This window comes from Sebastes umbrosus, chromosome 15 (genome assembly GCF_015220745.1).
Source record: "Sebastes umbrosus isolate fSebUmb1 chromosome 15, fSebUmb1.pri, whole genome shotgun sequence".
Taxonomy (NCBI): Eukaryota; Metazoa; Chordata; class Actinopteri; order Perciformes; family Sebastidae; genus Sebastes; species Sebastes umbrosus.
Window position 1 is genome coordinate 23,936,956 of NC_051283.1, and position 12,376 is coordinate 23,949,331.

The 12,376-nt window shown below is 33.3% G+C and overlaps 1 protein-coding gene across 2 annotated transcripts; it reads right to left on the reverse strand.

Annotated features, from left to right (window-relative positions):
• Window positions 1–2,132: 2,132 nt before the first annotated feature.
• clic1 (chloride intracellular channel 1) lies at window positions 2,133–8,512 on the reverse strand. 2 transcript variants are annotated; one of them, XM_037794000.1, is made up of 7 exons: window positions 8,367–8,512; window positions 8,024–8,089; window positions 4,961–5,070; window positions 4,533–4,658; window positions 4,027–4,133; window positions 3,360–3,541; window positions 2,133–3,236 (listed from the first exon to the last, which is right to left on the reverse strand). In XM_037794000.1, exons 2-7 carry the CDS (start codon window positions 8,063–8,065, stop codon window positions 3,075–3,077), a joined length of 729 nt encoding a protein of 242 aa, XP_037649928.1. In that variant the 5' UTR covers window positions 8,066–8,089; window positions 8,367–8,512; the 3' UTR covers window positions 2,133–3,074. The 2 variants fall into 2 exon arrangements, with proteins under 2 accessions (XP_037649928.1, XP_037649930.1); XM_037794002.1 differs by having other exon boundaries at window positions 8,370–8,483.
• Window positions 8,513–12,376: the final 3,864 nt, after the last annotated feature.

Below are 12,376 nucleotides of genomic sequence, written 5' to 3' on the forward strand. Positions count from 1 at the left end.
TGAAAAATAAACTAATGAAAGTTTAATGAATATATCACGTTAAATGGTCCCTGAAATTGTATCTAGTCCGACAGTTAGAAGTGAAAAACTCTTCCACACTTGGAGAATACTAAAATATATATCAGCACTGAAATTATTCAGACACGATCCCTTTAACCAATTTTAGAAAATAGATGCGATTCAGTCAGTATAAAATATACAGTATCATCTCTTTGATCAAAACTTCAAGGAAGGATTCAACTAAAATCATGTAGAGAAATAACCAACTGTGCTCACGCTGGACGTCTAATATATATAATCTGTGTACAGGATTGTCTTTTCAATCGGCTTCAATTGCACTTCGGTTTAATTTTTTTTTAAAAGAGCTTCACCCTGATCTGAGAGACATGACACATAATGAGGCTATCTTGAGCTCACAACAAACCTACGGTAGAAATGTAGACTTAATTACAAACAGGCTCTATAAATGTGAATTTGCATAGTTGCCGTGAAGTTAATAACACCGTTTTACACGAGCCGCTGCTACAGTCGGACAAGACGGGTTGTTATTGGTTCCAGTTCTTCCCCAGCGGTTCTATTTCAAGTCACTTTTACACGAATTATTTCAGACTAGCAAATTTAACAAGAGTGGATTATTCCTATACTGGAGACATGACAGTTAATTGGCAGCCTGAAGTCACTCAATATAGGTGTTTAATTCAAGGATAAGTCTAGTGACATTACAAATGTCAAATCGTCAACAAATCTCATGAAAAGACCAAAACCATCCCTAGAGCTAGAAACACATTAATGAGCCACATCGTTGCACTATAGGTGACATGTTCCTTTATGACGATGAACGTGGGCACTGAAGTGTATTTTGCTCCAAAATAGGGATGGGACGATAAAGGATTTTATTGCGAATAAAAAACACTCACAATAAGATGATTATGGTGAATATCCATTATTGGGATAATCGTGAATATCCTCACATGATTGACTTGAAAAAGCTGTCTAGCTTGCTTTCATGTTGTATCAATGTTGCTATTTTGATTTATTGATGGAGCGGGATCTTATGATTTATGATTACCTTATTGATTTTCATTAAAAAAAGGTTACATCAGATATCTTCCACAGAGATAAACAAAACATTCATTTTGGACCCACCAAATTTGTAATTAATTAATTCAATTATAATTTTTTTTTTTAAGGAAAAGCCATTCTTTTATTCGGCACCTTTCTAAAGGCTCTGTGGGTGTATTATTTTTTTAAATGTTCGTCTACATGAGAATGATATCAATGAGAGTTTTAAGCATATTTTGATGATTATAGGGATAATATCGTGAATCACAATTGTTTTGGTCAGGATAACTGGGACATGAAATTTTCATATCGTCCCCATGCCTTCTCGCAAATACACTGTCCTTCTGCTGTAAATACCCACAAGAGCAATACATGTATTAAAGCTGCGGCAAATAGAAAACAGTCCCCAAAAATTCGCTATTTACTCCTGTTTGAGTGACGTTTGGTAAAAACTAAATGTTGGGAAACTACTTTTCATTTTTTTAAAGAATGAAATGATATATTTGTGACCCATTTTTTAAAGATTCACGTCAGGGCTTGAGGCCGAGGGGCCACAGACAGGGTTGGGTAATTCATACATTAAGTGTTGATCGTGGGATTTGTTGACAATAAGACAAATGTAGAATATTGCCAGCCTTATCCTTTAATTAATAATGGACGGCAATCTAAAGCTGCAAGTGCGATTTCCATTTTAAAACATGCAAGTTTTGCACGTTTACATTTTAACTTCCTTCTGGGTTTTTTTCCCCTCATGAGAAACATGCAACAGAACAGGCCTTGTGTGCCCGAGCTACCAGAGGAGGCAGTACAAGTGCTTTCAGCTTTTTCAACTTCTTGATCCACAGCAACTTCAATACACTCACAATCTGAGCTCCCTCTTTTATATGACACTAAACAGTTTCCTTCATACATGACAGGCAGAACAAAATAAACTGTTGGCAAGAGGCCCCGACAGCGGATCACAAACAAGCTCTGTAATCTTGAATAATCTTTCACGCCTGTTGTGGGAGCGCAGAAAGGGGAAGCCCGAGTCTATTGAAATAGTTTCCTGTCTCTGTAACTGTTTGCAGCTCTGCCTACCGAAAAAAAAAGCACCCCACTTCCTGTCTGAGGAGCACTATGAAGAAAAAGAAATCTATTTAGTAAAAAAAATATTTATAAACCTCAATTGTTAAAGGCCAAGTTCTCTCAATGTGAAGCATCTGTGTTTACAGACAAACCACAACACTTTGGCTGGCGAGCTGATGCTGGTACGCATCATCGTCACCCTAAAAAAACACAACCTACTTCCTTTATAACAAGACTGAAGATAAGAGGTGAATCAGTCTGTGTGAGGCTGGCAAGTTATTAGTGAAAGTTTGATCTGGTAGGCAGCTTTGTGTCTGTTCAATACCCCCCACACCCTTCCCACCCCACTCCCTCCCATACAAAGATACACTGTAGAAAACATCAAGAAGGGAATAGATACAACTTTACAGTGTGTATCTAGTGATGGTGAAACTGTACACAAGCAAGGCTGTAGTTTTAAGTGCGTGTGTGTGTGTGTGTGTGTACGTGTGTGTGTGTGTGTGCGTGTGTGTGTGTGTGTGAGCCTGCAAGCAACGTGATCAATCATTCTACAGAGGTGAATGTCCAGGAATAAATTCTGCCACAGCTTTTTTGTGTGCATGTGTTTGTTTTAACATCAGCTTATCTGACTCCTGTGCTTCCTTGTTTACCTCCTGATATCAACTGATCCACGTGGCAAACAAAAAAACAGGAAAACTACGTAAACAAACATCTCTAAAAACAAACCTATGAGTTTAGTTTGATGATAGTAAACCAGCTATATCGACTCATCAGAATGTTCTGACATTATAACTTTTAAAGCTGCAAAAAAAATTACCATGCAGATGCCATGAATGCCTCTTGAGAAAACGGGTCGAACACGTTGCTTGCAGAGTGAACGCTCGGTGTGCGCAGGTGAGTGTATGTGTGTGTTTTTTTAATGACTTGTGCATCCTGTTGTGCTCCTACTTGAGAGCTTTAGCTACGCAGGAGTAGGCGATGTGGACCTCTTCGTCGACCGGGCAGGTGGAGGAAAACTCCTCCCTGGCGTACGCTGCGTTCAGGTACCTCCAGAGGTTCGTCAGAGACTGAGGGATGTTGAAGTTACGGTATTTTAAACACACCACCTGGAGAGAGGAAAACAGAATGAGAAAGAAACATTCAGTTTCCAACCAAAGACATGCACTAGACATTATTATCTCTTCATTCCTGGCCCCCCCCATGCTGCACAGCTTAAAGCAGAAGATTACCTTCCCGATGTGGAGCTTAGGCAGCAAGTTGCAGTCGGCCAGAGTAAGCTCTTGGCCGTCCAGGAAGGGGCGGGTCGAGGAAGTGAGCTCATCGGTGCTATTCTCGTCGATCTCGTCAGGAAGTGGGGAGCCAAGAAAGTCGTCCAGCTTCTTCAGAGCCTTCAGCAGGCCTTTCTCTAGATCTGAGCACATGTGCACACACAGAAAATATTCAAATACAGTTTTTTAATCAAAGCTAAAGGGATAGTTTGTTCCTCCAAAAAAGACTAATGCAAATCTAAGCTGATTTCAGACTAATGCAATTCAATGTTTTGATTTGTTAAAATGGAAAGAAAAAAAGCAAGTAGATTAAATAAACACACACACAGTTTTCACCCAACAACAGTGACATTTCCAGTGAGATCACCCAACACAGAGAGCAGCAGGTGACCTGTTTGCACCGAGGCAGAAAAGCTCAGACCGTAATGTTATTAGCTCGGACGCTCCCTGCTGGTTTTCTATCCATCAGAGGAAGACAGAAGGAGCTCAGCGGTGTTTGTTACAGAAAACATCACCAAAAATAAAACTAAAAAAAGCATCTATTAAAAATGTAAAAGTCTGGATGAGGCAAGGAGTGTTATTCCATTTGAAATACTCAAATTCAATTCAATGAAATGTTAGATCTTACTTTCGTTTTGCTGAGGGTTCGAGTTCTTGACGTAAGCAGAGAATTTGGAGAAAACATCCATGCCTGCTGTGTTTGACTCTGGGTTACGAGCGGCCAGACGGGGATATCTAAACATCAGAGGGGTTGATAATGATTCACTATGATCATATCACAAACAACAATTCACGCTTAGACCAACAAGATTTATACAGGATGACACAAAAACTACAAGAAGTCAAAGTAGGAGACTAGCAAAACAACTAGGGCTGCAACTAATGATCATTTTTGATAAATCCATTCATTGTTTTGGTCTAAAAAAATGTCAGAAAAGAGTGAAAAATTATTTTTAAAATCTCCTAAAGCCTAAGATAATATCTTCAAATGTTTGTTTCGTTAAATTAAGTCCTAATATATTAAATTTACGATCACATAAGACAAAGAAAAGCAGCAATTCCTCACAATTGAGAAGCTGAAGATAGGTTATGTCTAAAAAGAACATTCGTAAAACAGATGTATGGAGTGATTACTTCGGAGGGCAGAGATGTTCCTCCAGGAACTCCTCGATTCCTATGGTGTCCGTTTTCACCTCGCTGCCGTACAACAGGAAGGGAGGCTGGGCACCCGGAGCCAGGTCCTTCAAGATGTCTGGCTTCCTAAAAGGTGGACGGAAATAAAGGAACGTTAGAAACAGAGACACAGACATCCAGCAGAAGAGATAGAAGGGTAAAATAGCAGGAGAGAGATGGGGAAGAAGAAAAGGAAATTACTCATGTTTACAACACTTCCTCAGCTGTCACTCAAATCAAAGCCAGAGTCGCTTTGTATCTTTTAACACTCGATATCTGAATGAAATGCGCCCCCTTGTTCTTTTACTGATTAAAACAGAAGGTGGCCATTCCTCTGTTGTGCCAGTAGAAAACTGCAGCACACAAACGTAGGTCGAATGTGTTTTCACCTCTTCATATCCACCGTGGTGACATCGAAGGTGACTCCTTTCAGCCACAGCATCATGAAGAGACGCTGGGAGAAGGGACAGTTGCCGATGCTCTGACCATCGCTCCCTGCCTGGGACACAAAAACAGAGAACATTTTATTTTATTTCACGTTTTTCATATAGTTTCTGACATGTTTATCTCATGTAGTGCCATTGGGTAGAGGCACATATGGGGACCATGGCTGTTACTTTTTTAGTTGAATTTTCTCTCCTTTTTTTGTGAAAAACTAAATAAAAAGATATGAAAAGAAAGAAAAAGTGCAACCAAGCTGCAAAGTCAGCACTTAAAACCATCACTGCACATCCACCATCAAACTTGAACTCACCGGAAACCTCATGCAGAGCTATGACCTTGTTTACAGATATGACAATAGAAAGAAAGAAAGAAAGAAAGAAAGAAAATGAGCTAAAAAGACAACAAAAATGTCTTGACTCTACAGCATAAAATCAGCAGCATATCTCTATTTGTTTGATTTAAAACAAAAGCATTGACAAAAGCAATCTGAGCCTACAATATAAATTGATAAATTGATCATCAGAAAATTCATCTGCAACTATTTTAATAATCACTTAAAGAATTTTTCAAGGAAAAATGACAAAAACATTCTGATTCCATATCTAAAATGTGATGATTTGATGCTTTTCTAAGTCTCATATGATAATAGGGCTGCAACTCACGAATACTGTCATTACTGATTAGTCTTCCAAATATTTTTTTCCATTTATCGATTAATTATTTGGTCTGTAAATGTCAGAAAATGGCGTAAAAAACACAAGTTCCTAAAGCCCAACGTAAAGTCTTAAATGCCTCATTTTGTTCGTTCAACAGTCCATAACACAAATATAATGAGTTTATTATCACATAAGATAAAGAAAAGCATAAAATCCTCATGATTGAGAAGCTGGAACGAAGTAATGTTTGTTATTTGTTATTTTTTTTTAAATGACTTCAATGATTAATTGATTGTCAAAATAGTTACCGGTCGACAAATCAATTAATCGACCAATAGTTTCAGCTCTATAAGACAGAAAAATTAAATGTCTAACATTTTGTAGACTAACTTATTAGAGCTGAAACATTTAGTCGGATAGACTAATTAGCCAGGAACTATTCTAATAATCAATTTATCAATTTTCAGGGAAAAATTCAAACTTTCTCTGATTCCAGCTTCTCAAATGTGCTGCTTTTCTTCATTTTATAACATTGTAAACTGAGTATCTTTAGTTTTGGATTTGGACAAAACAATACATTAAAAGTCATTTAAATGGCCATTTTTCCAACATTTTCTGATCATTTATTGGGCCAAACGATTAATAGATTAATGGAGAAAATAATCAGCGCATTAATCCATTAAGAAAATCTGAATTAGCTGCTCATTTACAAACAACATAATTCATTCTTGTGTTCACGTAGAGCTTGTAGGGCTGCTCCAGGAAGTGATCATACAGCTTTAAAATGTTCCCTGTGTGGCTGCAGGAAGCCATATTTCACGTTCAGTCATTCTATATCCCATTAAGGGGGTTGTGCCGAGGCCTGAACAGCATACAGTATAAACCTGCAGTCATAGTAAAACAGGAAGCCACTTACTTTCTGTTACCAAAATGAAACTATACTTAGGCTACATATTCTGTTAATTAACGGTATCAAGCGTCACTGAAGAGGTGGACTATAGTAACCAGCATTTTAGAGAAGTAACAACAGTATCTTTCACCTCTGACGGGGGAAAAAAAAAGAGGGTGGTGCACATGTTCACACAGAGGAATCATTATTTAAACGTGTGAGTGAGAACATGAGGGGGAAGCCATATTTGTTGTATTAAGAGTTTTTTGGCGCAAAGAAAATGAGATTAAACCTGCCTGACATATACTAAATATAGATTTCTGTTAATTAACGGTATCAAGTGTCACTGAAGAGGCTGACTAGTAACCAGTATTTTTAGAGAAGTAACAACAGTATCTTTCACCCATGAAGGGGGAAAAAAAAGAGGGTGGTGCACATGTTCACACAGAGGAATCATTATTTAAACGTATGTGTGTGAGAAAACAACAAAGTGTCCCCAGAGTCAGAACTAAACTTGCAGAAGAAGCAGCGCTCAGTTTTTATGCACCAAATATCTGGAACAAGTCCAGACTCTGAGATCTTTTAAATCAAAGCTTCACACTTTCCTGTTTGCTGCTGCCTTTTATTAAACCAGATAATGATCTTATATACTGCACTAGAGCTTTTACTCTTGTGTGTTATATTAAATTTTAACTTCTATCCTAGCTTTTATTTTTAGCTTGTTTTTATTTTCTAATCTTTAATGTTTTAATTATGTCTTAATGTTCTTTTGGGAAGCCATATTTGTTGTATTAAAGGAGTTTTTTGGCTCAAAGAAATAGGGATTAACCTGCCTGACATACTACCATACTAAATATAGATTAAAGTCGCCTGCCCAGTATGTTAACGTGCATTTAATTAGATTATTCTTTAGTCATTTAGGCTATAAGCCTGTGAGGTGAGTCAGCAGCAGAGGTGGTAATGAAAAATCTGAACATGCAATTACATTGTATTGAACTTTTGAAATAAAGTATTAAAGAAGAAGAAGATAATAAAATATATTTGACTCTGATTGATAACTTAAAACTAAAAATTCTAAAATGACTAAAACTTTTTAATTGTTTAGACATTTCAAATTTATTCCAAATTTATTTTTTGTTTGTTTGTTTGTTTTTTATTCATCTTTTCCTTCCCTAACAGTTTATTTGTTGTATTATTTATAATTTATTTTTATACTGTAAAATATTTTATTAATATGCAGAATTGTAATAAAAAATCTGAACATGCAACTAACAGATGCTGTAATGTGATTTAAAAACACCTACAAGGTGACTTTAAAGTCACTTAAAAGATATGTTATCAGCTTGTAATAACAATACAGAGAGAATGCAGATGAAATGATAAGATAAGAAACCTTCAAAAACACACCTTATCTGCAGCTAAAACAAACATAATGTCACATAAAGTCACTTTAAATCACTTACCTTCACAAAGAGCTCAACTTTGGGCGGATTCGTGTCGCTCATCTTCAACTTCTGATGCAGGAAACCCTTTTTTAAAAACAGGAAACACATATATAAGTTGTTAAATAAAGCTTACAACACGAAACAAGAAGAAAACGACATCGAAACTCAGCAGCCCATCTTCCGCTACAAGCTAGTAACTGACTGATTAGACCTCGTAGCTTAGCAACTACACAAGCTAGTAACTGACTGATTAAACCTCGTAGCTTAGCAACTACACAAGCAGAGTAACTGGTAAACAACTTCCTAAACTATAACTACATCAACATTATACTTTATTTAATGTCTTCAGAGGCTACTTTACTACCTTGGGAGTGTTTTAGAGTTGTCGCCTGTAGCTCCTGTCGCCTGTAGTTCGCTGCTGGTCGTTAGTTTCCCCTCCCAGTTTGTTCTGTCTCCAGTTGGTCTGCAGCGACACTCATCATCATCATCATCATCATCATCATCATCATCATCATCAACCACATGGCTCCTCCACTTCCTGCTGACAGCGTGACGACCTGAGCGCTCAGCAAATAAAAGAGAAGAAGAAGAAGAAGAGGATAAAAGATAGTGATAATGATTTTAAAACATATTTGACTATGATTGATAACTTAAAACTCAAAATTTTAAAATGACTAAAACTTTTAAATTGTTTAAACATTTCAAATTTATGACATTTTTTTTTTCCAATTTTTTTTTTTTTGTATTCATCTTTTCCTTTCCTTATTGTTTATTTGTTGTATAATTTTTATAATTTTATAATTTATTTTTTATATTAAATATATATATATATATATATATAATATTTTTGCAGAATTGTAATGACAAATCTGAACATGCGATTATATTGTATTGAACTTTTGAAATAAAAGAAGAAGAAGAAGAAGAAGAAGAAGATAAAGATTTATTTTTAATTTAATTTAATTTTTAAAGATACTGATTTAAAACATATTTGACTATAATTGATAACTTAAAACTCAAAATTTTAAAATGACTAAAACTTTTAAATTGTTTAAACATTTCAAATTTATGACATTTTTTTTTCCAATTTTTTTTTTTTTTTTATTCATCTTTTCCTTTCCTTACGGTTTATTTGTTGTATAATTTTTATAATTTTATAATTTATTTTTTATATTAAATATATATATATATATAATATTTTTGCAGAATTGTAATGACAAATCTGAACATGCGATTATATTGTATTGAACTTTTGAAATAAAAGAAGAAGAAGAAGAAGATAAAGATTTATTTTTAATTTAATTTAATTTTTAAAGATACTGATTTAAAACATATTTGACTATAATTGATAACTTAAAACTCAAAATTCTAAATTGACTAAAAGTTTTGAATTGTTTAGACATTTCAAATTTATTAAATTTTTTATTCCAATTTTTTTTTTATTCATTTTTTTCCTTTACTTACTGTTTATTTGTTGTATAATTTATATTTTTTTTATAATTTTATAATTTTTTTTAATATAATATATATGTATATATATGCAGAATTGTAATGAAAAATCTGAACATGCGTTTGTATTGAACTTTCAATTAAAGAAGAAGAAGAAGAAGAAGAGGATAAAAGATAGTGATACTGATTTAAAACATATTTGACTATGATTCATAACTTAAAACTCAAAATTTTAAAATGACTAAAACTTTTAAATTGTTTAAACATTTCAAATTTATGACATTTTTTTTTCCAATTTTTTTTTTTTTTATTCATCTTTTCCTTTCCTTACGGTTTATTTGTTGTATAATTTTTATAATTTTATAATTTATTTTTTATATTAAATATATATATATATATATATATATATAATATTTTTGCAGAATTGTAATGACAAATCTGAACATGCGATTATGTTGTATTGAACTTTTGAAATAAAAGAAGAAGAAGAAGAAGATAAAGATTTATTTTTAATTTAATTTAATTTTTAAAGATACTGATTTAAAACATATTTGACTATAATTGATAACTTAAAACTCAAAATTCTAAATTGACTAAAAGTTTTGAATTGTTTAGACATTTCAAATTTATTCAATTTTTTATTCCAATTTTTTTTATTCATTTTTTCCTTTACTTACTGTTTATTTGTTGTATAATTTATATATTTTTATAATTTTATAATTTTTTTTAATATAATATATATGTATATATATGCAGAATTGTAATGAAAAATCTGAACATGCGTTTGTATTGAACTTTCAATTAAAGAAGAAGAAGAAGAAGAAGAAGGAGTAGGAGGAGTAGAAGAAGAAGAAGAAGAAGAAGAAGAAGAAGAAGAAGATAAAAGAATACCCTCCTTTTTTATTTTTAAAGACACTGATTAAAACATTTTAGACATTTCAAATTTATTAAATTTTTTTATTCCAATTTTTTATTATGTTTTTATTCATCTTTTCCTTTCCTTACAGCTTATTTGTTGTATAATTTATAATTTATTTTTGTATTATTTTTATGCTTTTTTTATACTACTTTTATTTTTGCATAATTGTAATGAAAAATCTGAACATGACATTATATTGTATTGAACTTTTGAAATAAAGTATTAAAAAAGAAGAAGAAGAAGAAGAAGAAGAAGATAAAAGAACACCTTCCTTTTTTATTTTTAAAGATACTGATTTAAAACATATTTGACTATAATTGATAACTTAAAACTCAAAATTCTAAAATGACTAAAACTTTTAAATTGTTTAGACATTTCAACTTTATTCCAATTGTTTAACAGACCTCAAATGTTGTTTCTTTGTTTGTTTTTTTTGTTTGTTTTATTTAGTTTTGTTTTTATTAATCTTTTCCTTTCCTTACAGTTTATTTGTTGAATAATTTATAATTTATTTGTACATTATGTTTATACTGTAAAATATTGTTGCAGAATTGTAATGAAAAATCTGAACATGTGATTATGTTGTATTGAACTTTTGAAATAAAGTATTAAAAAAAGAAGAAGAAGAAGAAGAAGAAGAAGAAGAAGAAGAAGAAGAAGAAGAAGAAGAAGAAGAAGAAGAAGAAGAAGAAGAAGAAGAAGAATAAGAAGAAGAAGAAGAAGAAGAACAAGAAGAAGAACTAGCCTATCCAGAGGTCTTTCTGCCTGCAGTGTTAATGTTTCTTTATGTGTGCCCTCTCCCATATATGTACACTTTTGTATGTGATACCTCAAAAGTGTCTCATTTTGTAAACAAAACTTACAGGAATATTTTTATTTATTTTAAAATTCATCACAGTGCTGAACTGTATGTGGCTACTGCAGTATAGTAAAGAGCCAGCAGAGGGACATATTGAGCTTTACTTTGCTTGCTGCTCCAAGAGGACAAACAAGACATGGAAAACTGTACTGGAGTCTGGTCCAAAAACCTGGAAAATCAATATTGTGAGGGAAATCCTGCTGGATTGTCAAACCAATGAGCATGTAACACTGACAGTCAAAACCTTAATTCAGATTCAGTGTGTTCCCGGTCATGGAAGCCCAAACTGAGGAACTTCCAGGGGACAGTTTGAGGATAGTTTTATCTATTTAACCCGTGCGAGACCATGTGAGAATGTAATTCTAATGAGAGCTTTTATTTTTCAATGTGATGAAAAAAATCTCTCACGGGGGGTTTGTCGTCACAGATGTTTCTTTGTTGGGATCAATTAAATTGCATGACTATTTAAAATCACCACAAACAAATAAGAATTGACTGGCAAAAATCTTAACATATGGTCCACTTTTTTTCATTACAGTTTTCAGTTCAGTTTTAATTTAGTTTAGTTTGATTTTAAGATTTTATTATTCTTTTTTATTTCATTTATTTATTGGTCAAGATGTTTCCATGGTCAAGAATGAACTTTGAGAAAGTAGACAATTAATGTGAAATGCACTCACTCAAATAAAGGAAAAATAATGATCTACACAATGTATTGCCATCTCGTCTTTTGTTTATTTAAATTTTAAGTGGCATATTCTTTCAATGTTTTTGATAAAGTTGGGGATTTTGTGAATAATTGGGTGCAACTAAATTTTGTTTGAATGGTAAACAATCTCATCAAGCCAGTTAGAGGGACTTTAAAACTTTGAGATATCTAAATTGTGCAGCAGCGACTAACGAGGTTCTTATTTTATTAGTACATATTCTTTACTAATATTATATAACACATACTTTGGTTGAGTCTGACTTTTTTTTCCTCATTTAAAAACATTGAATATAGTGTCTAAAGCTTGCTGGTTGTGCACAGTGCACTAGAGGGCGTCCTTGGTTTTTTAAATGACTTGCAGGTATACAGGGCGGTTGTCAGGTCAGGTTGTCTGTGGAGAAAACAATAGTGCATTGTAGACTGTAGCTGCAAAGT